Source organism: Antedon bifida, chromosome 6 (genome assembly GCF_963402885.1).
Source record: "Antedon bifida chromosome 6, ecAntBifi1.1, whole genome shotgun sequence".
Lineage (NCBI taxonomy): Eukaryota > Metazoa > Echinodermata > Crinoidea > Comatulida > Antedonidae > Antedon > Antedon bifida.
In genome coordinates this window covers 9959297-9974921 of record NC_136231.1, presented here as the reverse complement: position 1 = coordinate 9974921, position 15625 = coordinate 9959297, and the positions used below count along the sequence as shown (strand labels likewise).

At 31.7% G+C, this 15625-nt stretch overlaps 1 protein-coding gene across 3 annotated transcripts in view; it reads right to left on the bottom strand.

Moving 5' to 3' along the window:
* Positions 1-1432: 1432 nt before the first annotated feature.
* LOC144845327 (uncharacterized) overlaps positions 1433-15625 on the bottom strand; it is a 30740-nt gene continuing 16547 nt past the window's right edge. Inside the window, exons 8-11 of one of the 3 annotated variants that reach the window (XR_013612536.1) lie at positions 10902-10988; positions 7168-7546; positions 6751-6830; positions 3279-3449 (exon numbers count right to left, since the gene is read on the bottom strand). Coding sequence is in view for 2 of the 3 variants with exons in the window: in XM_078702588.1 (XP_078558714.1) it covers positions 7174-7546; positions 10902-10988 (460 nt within the window). In the remaining variant the exon portion in view is untranslated. Of the gene's footprint in view, positions 1637-3278; positions 3450-6750; positions 7547-10901; positions 10989-15625 lie in introns of those variants that run through there. The other 2 variants (XM_078702588.1, XM_078702587.1) reach the window with 2 other exon arrangements.

Genomic DNA, 15625 nt, shown 5'->3' with positions numbered 1-15625 from the left:
GACATTAATTTTTGTTTACTGGAATGTTGGGACGTGGGTCACTTCACTACTACTGAATATAAAAAATACAGTACAAGGCCTATATAGTTTAATTTTAGGATTATTTGACAGAGTACGCCACAGACTCTGAAATAAAATTAATTTATTGATAGAAATCAACTACAGAAGGAAACCTGAATCCAATAAAATTGTATGTATTTGATACTTGATAGGTCCTATTTTATAATTAAATAGAGCATTTCAGACAATATTATTTATCGTTACACAAAATGGCTACTACTGATTTTATTTATTTATTTTTGAAGTAATTGATAAAAAATCATTGTTTCTTAAATTATTAAATAGATAATAGACAATATTTAAAACTGTTACGCATTGAATGAACACATTTGAAGCGTGAGGGGATCTTTCTAATTCAATGAACACATTTCAGAAACTTTGTGTGTTTCATTAAAGTTAGAATGTTGTATACAGTAATCTCACTAAGCACATTACAAAAATAACTGCTGAACTATAGCAAATTATTATGTTTTGGTGTAATTTCCTGTGTTTATCTATATGCTGTTAAGCCTAGCTACCACAATTTGAGATAGGCCCATGATGGCGAAATATGGAATTCACATTGGATGGGATCAAGCGCCTTGAACAGGTCCAAAGAACATCTGCTCGCTTATGGTCCTCCGTGTACCGCAGAACTCGTGTGAGTCAATTAATTTCCACCTTGGGTTTTCTCTAAATATTCGACGATCAACTATGTTCTACAAAATACAAACATGGTCTTGTAAATATTCATCCTCCATCAGTCATCAACCCTCAACGTTTTTTGGTCAACATTATTGCAAACTGAAATAGAACCATTACAGAACGATGTCTGGTATTGGAAATGAGAGACTGTAATATTAGGATTAAAAGAAAAAAATAAATCAAATAATTGTTAATTACTCATTTGCTACAAAATTCGGTGGTTTATGTACTTGTCAGTTTAAAATACCTTGACATGTTTCGAGAATACTATTCTCATCCTCAGAACTGAATTCAACGCCTAGAGTACTTATATACCAATAACACCGGTTGTATTTAAATGAGGCAGTGATTAGCATGATAAAAACGAGGTAAGCGGACAACAAACAATCATAATAATCGCAAGTGGGAAGCCTAAGTTATAGATATGTTTGTTCAAGGAACGTTTCCTCCACGTGATGTGGAGGGCTTCCTTGAACTTAAGTTTAAAGGCGGGATCTGCAGAATCCAGAACGGTGAATTGAAGCATTTCGCATTTATCAGTTTGGTTGTTTTATATTTATAAGCATCATAATTCAGCTTTGATATCGAATAAAATTAAATGGAACGAGATTAAAATTTAAAAAAAAGTACGACTCTAAAATTACGATTTTTAGCCAAATAAACTCATAATTAGGCCCTACCGCATTGTCATAAATTTGTCATTAGAAATGCCACCATTCTAATTTACATTTTTCAAACTGAAAATCTCAGTGATAAAGAATGGTGAACTTATGACCCTAAATGGAGCACGTTTACAATTCATCAATCAATTCGGAAGCAACCGTAATCTTGTCCTTGATCAGCAAATCCCGATATAATCTCCTTCCATCATCACGTGACTAATTTTGTGAAACTGAAGAATATAAATTAAGAAAGATAAACATCACTGATAGTGGTTGTAACTAGGTACGACACGAATTATCATAATACACTGCAAATGTGCTAGAGAAGGCTACAAGACATACAACATACATTCTCAGAAAAAAGACTTTAAAGATGTTTGCAGAATATTATAAGAAGCATCTCGAATCGATGTCAGCACCCAAACCACAGTGGCGGGGTTGAATTCTGTCCATAATAGATGTTTTATTTGGCCATTATGAGGGTTTTTCTGTCCACCATAGGGGTTTTATCAAAGGCGCGGGTGTCAAAAACGAAACAACAACATTGACTCTTTCTACAAGGCTTAATGGGCCTCTAGGCCTAGTAGTAAGTAGGGCTAGGTTTCTACACAGGGCCAGCTTCTACTAGCCTAAGTTTTGTAATAATAATAATCTAATAATAATTAATCTAACGATAATGCTCTTCATTCTGAGCTGTCATCTGTTGCTCAGACAAATCTGTCGGATGCCACTGGAATGAACAAAGATATACTGTACTTGCCAGCATGGAGGATTTCCTCCATGTTGCCAGTAAGTCAGTGATAGCGTCAACAAAGCAGCAGCAACAAACTTCTGCATCAATAATATCCAATCAAAAACAGCACGTCGAGGCACAGATTTCACATCAATCTCGTCCCAAGTTTGTTCAGGTTTTGGTAGCTCTTTAAGAATGCGGTCTTTTGTGGCAACTAGATGTTGATAGCAGGCAGTCAGATGCGATGTCAGATTAACATTTCGAATACTGATGCTGATTAATAAAAACTTAAAATGCCAAAAACCCTCAGTGTCACTAACTTACAAATAATGTGATCTCTTTGTTTTAAATTTTTTTAAATTTTTTTTTTAAATTTTATGTCTTAAGGCTATGTGGCCAAGGATTACCAATAGTGAATAAATCACTGTCCTATCAGATAGGTGGTAATCCCCCTGATAAAACATTTTGATGGATAGTATAGTACTGTTTTGTGGTAGGCAAAAAAAGACAATTTCTACTGTTCAACAAGGGTCAACAGTTGGCAGCATTGTAAATCAATTGGGTTTGTTGATTCCTGATTTCCTATCCAGTGATACCTTATTTGCTAAAATGGAGCCATAAATAAGGAAATATAGACGTTTGAAATATTGCGCAAAAACGTGTTTTTCATTTAAGCGAACCGATAGTTTTAGCTTATGGACTCTTTGTGAACTAAATTTAAGCAAAATCTTCATGACCTGCCGATGTAAAATGTTTGCAAAATAATTTGTGTGCATTAATTAACTGTCAAATCTGTTAATATTTGTATTAATTGTACAGTGGCACAGTATGCACATTTCGTATAGGCTACAACATTGCTTTACGCACTTCTTCTTTGAAAGTAAACCTGTAATTTTCCTGTTCATCAAGTGTATGTCATAATCCTCCAAACACCGAAATTCACCAATTTATTTCTTTTAAGAGTAAATCCTTAATGAATGAATATTGTACTGTCATTGATATCCCAAGTGCATCTAACGAAAGAACTATTAAGAATCATGAGACCCATAAGTAACCATGGAATACGCTTCCAGCGTCAATTTACTACCCCCATTAATGCACAGAATATACTATATCTTCGTAAAAAATGATCACATCAATTTTATGTTTGACAACTATGAACACTTTATTTTTTAAAAACCTGACAAAATATAACGACGATGCTTGTACTAATGTTATACACTGATTATCGGAGATATTCATTACCTTTAGATGCGATAAACTTACTTGTTTAAAATAAAGTTTATGGATATGGATAAACACACAGAATATAGTCCAAGAGCATTAGGGTTTGACCCGGAAATTTCTGGTAACAAGCTAATTTTTTCAGGAAAGGTCGAGAACTATGATTGGAACATCATACTAAAAGTCCTGAAAAATCCTCCTTGTGCTCTCCGAGAAATCCAAGATGGCGTCCAAAATGGCTGCCATTTTAAATTGGTCTATAACTTTGTAACCGCTTGTCGTAGAGTATCGATTTTGGTGTCAAATAGTTCACAATATATACATTCCTATTTGCTCTAACAGAAAATTTTGTCAAAAAATGGCCGCTACTACAGTTTCTGGCAGTTTGACCTTTGACCTGCTCTTATCATATCTCGGTAATGGCTTGTCATAGAGAATTAAGATTAGGCCCAAATTGTTCAGAACATGCATATTTTTATTTGGTTTAATGAAATATTTTATCCCAAAATGACCAGAAGTGAGGTTATTGACCTCTTATTGACCTATTCATATCTCTTTACCGTATCTCAAGAAATATTTGTCGTAGAGCATTACTTTTGGTGTCATATTGTTTGGAACATATACATTTCTATTTAGTCTAATACAACAGTTTGCCCTCAAATGCTCGAAAGTAAGTTAATTTATTGAAAACTTTAAAAATCAAAGAGCTACATAGGCAGAGGATATGAATACTGTAGAAAAAATCTAAATCTAAAAGTTTTATCTCTGCCTTAAAACATGTTTTGGGCATAGCACATCATCAGGTAAAGTTACAAAAAGAAAATATAAAGTCAATAACTTACAAAGAATAACTGTCATTGGCTAATCAAAGTTGGTTAAGTAAACAAAAAAATGGGTTATTCTGCAACATTTTATTGGGTAGTTGAAGAGTGTTTTGTTATTTTCAACAATAACCTTGAGGGTAAATTTTACTGTAATAAGGGTATGAACTATACAAGAAAAAACCAAAATAATTATTTATTTAACTTCGATAGAACAAAGGGACACGTTAATTGAAATTCTCATACTAGTTATGGTTGAAAAGTTATTGCTACAAAATGTCACCTATATGTAGATGTCATGAATACATTTTAAATGCGTTATTCGTCTGTAACTCGCATTACAGTACATACGCGAATTAGTGCTTTTGTTGAAATCATGTCGTTATTTTTATTATTTATTATAGAAATTATGATAATTATTTTTTTTCAGAAAAGTAGAAATTTTATGTAATTTAGGAAATGTATAGACTACTGTGAGTATGAGAATGAAATGTTCAGGTCATATACATTTCGCATGGAAATGCTCAATTGGCAGGGAAAACTATGTACATGGCATATATTATACTCCGGATTGTCAAAAACTTAATGTTAAAGACCATTTTATTTGTAGAAATAATGCATTTTGAAACATAAAACCAGGTCATTCCTTGTTTTAAAAGAGAATGCACTATTGAACGTTCTCTAACGTCATAACGTCATAACTTTTGGGCAAACATGCAACAACACCCATGCAGATGAACATGATGATAATGATGTGAAAGAAGCAACAAACACCAAAAAGTTGAAGATGCAACATCAGATGATGAATGACTGTAACAGAATGCTGCTGATCAATGTTGAAGTGATTTAAAGACCCTTATTTTGCATATTTTCAATATTTAATAAATCATATATAGGGCATATGGCGATACTTTTTCATCTTTAAACAGTTAATGTAACTGGGGGACTAGCTCAAATGGTAGAGCTCTCACTTAGCATGTGAGAGGTACCGGGATCATTGCCCGGGTATTCCAATCTATTTTTCATAGATTTCAGCAAGGACCAAATCAAATCTGAATCTGGAAAAGAAAGTCTATGCATGCCAAGTAAAGAGCGTTTGACGTGAAATACCTAGGGTATATTCTCTTTTTATCATAAATAAGCCATACAACAAACATTTAAATCAAGGAATGTTTCAAAATGCATTATTTTTACAAAGTCAACAAGGCCATATACATGGCTGCAGTCGCGTGCGTAAATTTGAGTTAATGTTTACTGACCGACCAACTTAAATTGCTGAAAATGTTTAAAAAAGTTCACATTTTTAAAAACATTTCCTCCAAGTATTAAATAATATATCCAGTGTCAAAATAACGAAAAAATATGAATATGGGTTAGTGTTTACCAACTGACCGAATAACCGAAATTGCTGAAAATGTAAAAAAATTTGTAAAAACATTTATATTTGCCTCCAAGTATTAATATCCAGTGTCAAAATAACAAAAAAATATGAATGTGAGTTAGTGTTTACCGACTGACCAACCAACTGAAATTGCTGAAAGGTAAAAAAATGTTGAAAAATGTTTAAAAACATTTATATTTGTAGTATTAATATCCAGTGTCAAAATAACGAAAAAATATGAATATGAGTACAGTTAGTGTTTACCGACCGACATAGTGAGCAATAGAGTCGCGTTTGCACGCAACTCAAAATTGCATATAAATGGTCGGATGTGCTGTGTACATAGGTATTTGCCAATTGTCTTTTGTTTACTTAACCAACTTTGATTAGCCACTGACAGTTATTCTTTGTAATTTATTGACTTTATATTTTCTTTTTGTAACAATTCACTTTACCTGATGATGTGCTATGCCCAAAACATGTTTTAAGACCTGAGTTAAAACTTTGATTTAGATTTTTTCTACAGTATTCATATCCTCTGCCTATGTAGCTCTTTGATTTTTTAAGTTTTCAATAAATTAACTTACTTCCGAGCATTTGAGGGCAAACTGTTGTATTAGACTAAATAGAAATGTATATGTTCCAAACAATATGACACCAAAAGTAATGCTCTACGACAAATATTTCTTGAGATACGGTAAAGAGATATGAATAGGTCAATAAGAGGTCAATAACCTCACTTCCGGTCATTTTGGGATAAAATATTTCATTAAACCAAATAAAAATATGCATGTTCTGAACAATTTGGGCCTAATCTTAATTCTCTATGACAAGCCATTACCGAGATATGATAAGACCAGGTCAAAGGTCAAACTGCCAGAAACTGTAGTAGCGGCCATTTTTTGACAAAATTTTCTGTTAGAGCAAATAGGAATGTATATATTGTGAACTATTTGACACCAAAATCGATACTCTACGACAAGCGGTTACAAAGTTATAGACCAATTTAAAATGGCAGCCATTTTGGACGCCATCTTGGATTTCTCGGAGAGCACAAGGAGGATTTTTCAGGACTTTTAGTATGATGTTCCAATCATAGTTCTCGACCTTTCCTGAAAAAATTAGCTTGTTACCAGAAATTTCCGGGTCTGCCTATACTTATGAACTAATGCTCTTGGACTAATAACTAATGTCTACAAAACAAATAAATGTATAAAAAGGGAATAGGCAGGTTGTACAAATTCATATTCTTTGCTAATTTCTCCCTGAAAAAAAAATGCATTTTTTAGTGAAAATCACATCCATCCTTCATTAATTGATCCTTGATTAACAAATTAATATTTATATAAAAGAAATGTTATAGAGCAACTTGGAATGCAAGTTGATTTTAAATGGTACCATAGTATTTATTTTCCATGACATAATAACAAATTGTATTTTCTAAACTATAAAGGAATGATTGCATTACATCATTGGATCAAAGGTTACATTTGTCCTTATTTATGTAATTATGACTATAATACTATTCTGATTGGCAATGGGTTTGTTATAAAACAGAGAGGAGGTCCAGGGGGCAATGGGCCTAAATAAGAGTGTTTGCACCTTTGTCTAATCTGTATCAACATCCATATCCATTTCTTGGACATTTGCATCACTCGCTGTTACTGCCTTTTCCAGTTCATCTTTCACGATATGTTCTACTTTCTGTTCACTGGAACTATCATGGCGGTGAGTTGTACTCTTCTTCTCCCTTTTCTCAGCATCTTTGTCATATCCCTGTTCTTCTTCATCATAGTCACGTTTTACTTTAACATCTTTCTTTCTATCCCGATCAGATTCTCTGTCTTTACGATCATCACGATCGCGATCTTTGCGGTCACGTTCACGATCTCGTTTGTGCTTTTTATTACGGGAAGAATCTCTGTCACGACTTCTATCAGTTTCGCGTTCTCTGTCCTTACCCTTCTTATCTTTTTTATGCCTGCAAAAAAATGAATCATAAAGTGTACAATACTCTACCTAAGATATATTAATAAGTATTAGCATCTTTTAAAAGAAAATTAACAATCATTAATACATAGTTATGCATTATAGTTGTTTGTCTTATTTTGTTTAGTTTTGTTTTTCTTGTACTTAGAAGAACTTATTTAAAGTACATATAATTGTTTTTCTTCTTGTTTATCTCAGTCATCACCATATTTATTGTTTTTTTTTATCTGGAGGTTCAGACTTGAAGTCATTACGGCTTATTGTAATCCCCACACACAATCAAATGTATTATTATTATTTAATATTTATAAGTACAAATGTATATATAATAATACGTGAAATAAAAGTGAAACTGAAACAGTATTCAATTTCATATTTAGTTATTAGTTATATTTGCTTTCTTAAGTTGGAGCAGAATGATAAAGAGAAGACGCTTGACATGGTGTGGACACCTTTGTCTAGACTGCGATATCCCAGCACAAAGAGCTCTATCAGAATCAATGAAAAAAGTCAAGAGACCCAAAACCACATGGATAAAAATTATTTTTATTAAGAATGATATGAAAAGAAAAATAAATAAGCCTATGCACACTTGGCCAATAATCGCTTTGATTGGAGGAGTTTTGTTTAGCGCCTTACGTCGCAAGACGTTTTGCGTTCGTGATGATGTGGTTTACAGGATTTAAACATGATACATACAAGACTTGCTAATATAGCACTGGTCATTATTACCAATATTATTACAAACACCACCAGTATAAAACATGATTTAGAATACTTGATTAAAGATCATATCTAAAAGCTGCAATAAAGATTCCTAGCAATCCTAGAAATGGCAATCTTTCTTCATAATCTGAACCTTATCTGAAAACCAATTACTTTATCATTTTTTTACAATCTGTAAAATTTAAAGCAATTCTTCCTCCAAGAATATGAACAATTTCGTTTAGTTTACCAAGAAGAAATGTTTAGAAATGCTAGGAAAGGCCCCTGGTGCTGATGACATACTTGTGGAGGTATTCAAACATTGAGGACCGGTAATTAAAAGAAAACCTCTTATTAAAACTTATTCATATGTGCTGGGAGCAGAGGAAGATACCACATGACTTTAAAGATGCCATTCTCAAAATATGAACAAAGGTGATCAAAGAGTCTGTGGAAACCACAGAGGCATCTCCTTTTTTCCATTGCTGACAAGATCTTAGCAAAAAATATACAAGCTGATTCACAATGTGGATTCAGAGCCACGCACTATAGACATGATTTTCAATATCCGAAAATTCAAGAAAAAGCACTACATAGAACAACACCAGGATCTGTATATAATCTTTATATATTAGCAAGGCTTTCGATACAGTGGACAGTGATGAGGTGAGGTGGGAACATTTTTAGGAATATGGACATCTAGGTGTCCGGAAATCGTTCTTTAAAAATCTTCTGGACGGGATAAAGTTGATAAATATAAGCCGACTCCCCACCTCAGTCCAACCATGGTTGAAGCTCAGGTTTAGAAATATGGACATTTAGATGCTCGAAATGGCAGTTGTTGTTGTTGTTGTTAACGTTTTCCGTCTTCCGACATTACGCTTTCCACAATTTGGACACCATAGAATGTTTTTGGGAGTGTGCAATGTTATTTTTAACTACATGGAGAAGTACACAATATCTTAAAATAATGCTTATCATATACCAATATTTTTATCAATAAATGTAATAAAATAATTTGATATTGAATATCAATTTGAATTTCAAATTTTACTGGAAACATGTTTTGCTTTGAAGGGTTATTAATATTTTTATGATATCCTATAAAATTGAAACAAACAAAGGAACAATAGAGAAGCTTTTTCAAAATTTACAAGTTAAATTTTAATGCAACATGTAATTGTTTGTCTTTTCACTCATAATGTGTTGTATATTAATATACAATACAAGATTCCGAATAAATTAATGAATTCAATTGTTCAAAGATAAATGCAATAATTTTGTTATAAAATGAAGCAAGATTTCAACATTAAAGCCTCCAGCATGCATAATGGATATTTTAAGTGCTTTTTCTCATATAAACTTGATATAATTAATTTTCAGTCAATTATTAGAACTCTGTGTTAGACACGATTAACGAGTATGGACGGTTCTAATTACAGTTTTAACTGTGTGTATTAATTTATAAGAAATGGCTTAATAATATTATAATAATAAAAATTTGAAAACAACACAATGTTGAGGTGCCTTTAAATAATAGGGAAATTATTACAACATGATTTCTATTGAATTATGATAAACGTCATTAAAAATATGTTTTTTTTAAGCCTGCCATTCAGATACGTTTGCTTCAGTTTGGCCCTTTTGCTCCGCCCCATTGAGCGCTTGACTGAGCAGCACATTGTCGGTTGTTTTGTATGATTCCTTCATTGTGATGAATTGCCAGATAAGATGTTTTTCTTTGAATGCTCTTTGGATGAGTTCAACATGTTGTAACTGTCGATTATAGTATATACTTCTTGTATAAATATTTAATGTATTTTTTCATCCTACTTGGTAATTTATCTGTTTTATGTATTTTATTGAATTTAAGAGGACCCCTGAATCAACTGGTATTAATTTGTCCAGCTGGAAGGGTTATATAAATAATGTTGAAATAAAAAAAAGACTTTACTATTATTGATAACACCATGTTCATAAACCTTTCTCAGTACAATTCTAGATATTTTGATACCAAATTACCCCAAACCTCCCTCGCTGAGGGAAGTTTATGTATAGTTTAAAATGTTCCCAAATTTAATTCATAAAACCTTTCCTTTTTGATACCCATTATCCCCCACTCAGGTGCGGTTCAAATTTTGATACCGGTGAATCTGTGCAAAAGGAACAATCTGTATAAAGAACAAACAGCCTGAGTGGAAAAATGTTAAGGTTAAATCTAAAAGTAATTTAAAACCTTCCCGGTACAAATCCCATGGATGCCGTTCGAGCGGACATTAGCAAAAACAAATATTGTTTACTCTTCGGGTGATTGTAATTAGTGTCTATAATAATTTATTTTATACAAAATATTATTAGTAATTGCAATTTAATTATCTTTCAGTTACTTTAAAAATTGTGTAAATGTATCTCACAACCATCCAGGTGTATTGTCCGGCCGAATGGCGTCCAAGTTATCTATGTTGCGCAGCGCAGCGTCGCAATTTTTGCTGATACCCGATGTGTATAGATGCATGCAGTAGGAACAATTTCAAGGGGACAAATTATGTTCCTTGGAGTTTATTTGAGCAAATACATCAATCTTGTAACTATACAAAAATAATGAAATGAAAATGAAATTCTGGCTTTTCACAAAAACTTACTTAGACCTTCGAGGTGAAGTTGATCCTGAGCGAGAACGTCGATTTGTTGGAGGTGGTGTCTTTGAACGTGAGCGTCTTTTGCGATCTCTGACAAAGAATATAAATTACTTTAATTTTTTGTTTTCTATTAATTCTACTGATTAGACAAAAATAACATATATTCAGTTAAATAATTGATTTATTTATCCATTTCTTCTTTTTTTTTTGAATAAATTATACGAAATTAAAAAAAAAGGATTTTAAAAGGTTTTAATGTAACTGTCATTGTATAGTACAGATATCAAGAATATGGATACTCCTTACTCAACATCACAAGACTCTCAGCAACCCACATTTTATCTACTGAATATTGTTACATTTTAAGTGTTATTATTAGGTTTAATGAAAAAACAATAAGAAGAAAAGATTACTTGATTCATTTCTATATGTGGAGATTATTCAGTATTTAGTAGGTGTAATTAATAGTTAAATAATAAAAATAAAATTAGACAGGCTATCTAGCTAGATAGCTACAATAGACCTAAAGTAGGCTAAACTTGGGTGTGTGAGGCTTAAAGACCCCTTCCCTGCAATTTTGGACGTTTTTTGGAAAATAATACATATATATCACTTTAAAAACATTAAACCATGTCATTCCTTGTCTTAAATGTACGTTTTATGGTAAATTATGATAAAAAGTGAGAAACAATGCACTACCTAAGTAGCTCGCGGCGATCGACCTCTCGTGGACGGTCTTAGGCCTAGCCTAGCTAGGCTTAGTTTTGTAGGCCTAGCTGGTAAACATCGGTAACGTACGAACATCGTACGCTAGCTATATACCTAGCCTGACGTTGTATAGTTGCTGCATTAATTGTCTTTCTATTTTTGCCAGACTCCGTTGATAAAAATTGGGGAAAACCCGGTATTTTCTCTGAAAAGTTAGGAGTCTTCCATTTGTTTTGGCCTCACGATCGATCGAAAAGTGGGCGAATTACAGGTGAAAAACAAACATATCAATCCGCGCGCAATGCATTTTGGGATTTATAGCGGGCCGCTATAATTATTAGAATCGACTTATTTTTCACATTTTTAACCGTTTAAAGACGAAAAACGTTATCGCAATAGGACCATATAGTATTATTTTTACATTAAATATAGTTTGTGATCTTAAATTAGATCTAAAAAACGTAGGGAAGGGGGCTTTAAAATGATCAGTGTACAAAACACCAAGTCTGCAATTTAGAGGCCAAAATTGTTAAAAAATTAAATAAACAATGAATACAAAATTAACAAAAGATATTGTTAGAACACTTTCTAAAATGTATGGAAACAACAGATGGAAATGTACTTAATGTAAAAGCAATTATGTAAAATTCATCAAAATCATAAAACATGCATATCCTGAGAACTGTTGCTGAAGAAGGTAAAAAAATATGCCGTCACTAAAGGCTAATCAATAATACACAGGAAGTAATAAGCTAATTAAAAAACCTGCAAGTCTTTAATATTTTAAAACAATCTCAAAGAAGTCTTTAGGGTGTACAGTAAATGTTTCAAATTTGACATACTAAGACTACAGATTTGTCAATTTACTAGTTGTACAGGAAAGGTAACATGTTATGAATCAACTACTAACTAGTGTACGATAATATCTGCGGGCATATGTATATTTTAAGTACAATGTTGTATATAATAGAGTGTGTATTAGAAGTCAATGTCAATTTGCTGGCATTCGATGGATAATCTATTCTTACACATTTTTCATCCAAAGAATAAAACATAATGAAAACTTGTAAACTAATACAACCTCATTGACTGCATAGTGCTATGCTACGACAAAACTGCCATGCGTGCATGCTTAGAAACTGTTTATTTCAAAATGCAACACATTTGACGAGGAATCAAGGGTAATTGGTTACTCAAAAGGTAATTGTGCAGATAATCAAATTTTCACTTTTAGTACAATATGTCTTTTGCAATTTGTTGTACAACTATAAATACCTTTAACTAATTAACTATAATAATACTGTAGCATATGAGTTGACATTTAGGTAACTCTATGTTAAATCAACCAAGTATTGAATACTGTAGTTCCCGCGCAGTCATCTCAGATTTTAACGAAACCGCAAAAATATGAACAAACCAACACTAAATTTAGCCTTTGGTTTCCGATATATTGACGCCTAAAAAAACGGGGCATGGTTCTTAGAAGTTCCAAATGCAATTTTATCTTAGGAACCTTATAACTTGCTAATTCTAACTTATATCAGAGAAAATTAAAATTATAGTTCTTGTCCCTTCCCTTCTTAAGTTATCTGCAGCCACTTTGTTCAACAACATATTTTTTGTTCTTCATTTCCAGTGTCACCCTGTGTCTGAACAAGTGGGTATATACAGTACTGTAACAAATTTATTACCCATTTTCACCAAAAAAATAAATTATACTGTATCTATTTCATCATCTATTTGTTCACTAAAAAATAAGAAGCCAAGCAGATTTAATTAGGCTTCCACTCCATATTGTAGTAAAATAAAATTGTAGTAGAATAAAACAAAATAAAAATACAATATATAAAAATAAAACACAATAAAAACAAATCTAGGCCTAGGCTAATAAAATAATTAATGAAAATATAAATATTGTGTTCTGTAAGAGCAGCCTTGAAAATTGAAATTGCTGCTGAAATTTGTATATGAATCTGTTTGAATTGCCATAGTCTACGAAAGAAATTTACTTAAAAATTACAAAAAAAGTGAAACAACTTCTTTATAATACGGGTAAAGTAATTCTTCGAATCTATCTGTATTATTAATAGTATGAAAATATAAATAGTATTTATTCATTATACAGTCAAACAAATTTAAGCACGGAATTATTAAGTTAAATAATTAAAATGATCATAATGAGATATACAGTCTCTTCTTCATTTGAACTTTCCCATTCACATAGAATTAGGCATTTACCTAGAATTAGGCATTTACCAACCAATATGGTTCAGCTGCAGTTTAAAAACAGGAGATTAACATGAATTATGCAGTGGGTAAACAATACACAATTGGCATAAATAAAATATAAAATGTGGTGCAGTAATCGGTGTCATTCTCGTTGCAATGATAATTTAAAGAATTTTAAATAATTAAAATATTATAATTTACGATTGAACCTCCTTGTGCGAACACATTTTGGAAGTGCCTCGTACACATTTTGATTTACAATTTTGAATTTTTAAAACAATTTACCTCAGTAAAAACAGTTTCTATACAAAATATTGAAATTATTCTTTAACTTGAGCCTGGAAATTACCTCCGAAATAGAAACTTGTTACAAAATGATGTTTGCCTACACTTTAAAATATATTTCCCAACCTTGTAGTTAATAAAGTTAAAAAACTTATTTTACGCTATTTCACGTTTATAACAATGTAACATACTAAACACGGATGGTAACAAAGGCCTATAGATAATATTTAGGCTAAATAAAGCCGCAAAAAATAAGCAATTTTAATTTAAAATTTCTTGAACATTCCTATCATAAAATATCAGCAACAAAATCATCTTTTTTGGGAACCAGATATCAAAAAACAAGTTTACCAATCACATACTTATTTATAATTGGTTGTACAGTAGTATAGGTACAATTTATAAACAGAGCCTACAAAGCATTACTTGAAACAAATTCATATTAATTATTAAAGATTGACTATAATATAAAGAGACGGAATAGATGCCCGACAAGGTTCATGTGTAAGATGTACAGTGGTACACCATAAAATGAAAGTTTTTTTTAAATTCTACTATGTACGTGCAACATGATTTTGGGAGTGAAAAACAAATTTGTTATTTACAATTTATAAAGCATTTTGATAATTTTTTATTACTGTTTATTTTATCATTTTTGTTTATAGATTTCATATCTGAACAATATTATCTCAGAATAAAGCATAATTTATATATCAAAATTATCAACCATATTTACGTTAAAAACCTACAATGTAAATGAGAGAGCTTAACAGCCATCTGGTTTAGTGTTGCATTCATTTTAATGCAAAGCTTTGTTTATAACACAAATTAGTGAGCTATACTCAATCAATGCTTAAAAGGTTGTCACACATCGTTGACAGCAGTATGCAAATCTGCATGTTTAAAAGTCGGCTTGGTTGCTCATTTAATGTGTTGGAAAACAGACTGGAGATGAGTACAACAAACAATGCTTATAATGCTAAGCTCTTTCTACACTTATCAAACTAGTTTGACAAAAAAGTGTGATGTGCCCAAATCCATATATGGGCACATCATATGTTTTAGTCACACAGTTTGATAGTGTACACAGAACTTCAATAAAATTCACTTTTGGTTTAAAGGTCTTGAAACCAATGTATATTAAATAAAGTGTCAAAAAAAGATGAAAAATCTATTTTAACTACTATAATGTACAAAATATGCTAACAAATTTTATACTTAAATTCGAAAAAAAAAAAACACCAAAAAAACTGAAGCACAATACATTATTTTCAAAATATTTCTATTTGTTACTTAAGTTCTGTCTACAGTACACTATCAAATTAGTTTGACAAAACTAGTTTGATGTGCTGTCCATACAGTATATGAGCTCATCTCATTTTTGTCATGTAAAGGTTAGAGCTTTACAGTACCTTTTATTTATATCATAAAGCAACACAGAATACAACAATTATTTTTGGTATGAATTTTGGAAATCCAGACTATTCTTATAACATTATTCCGTT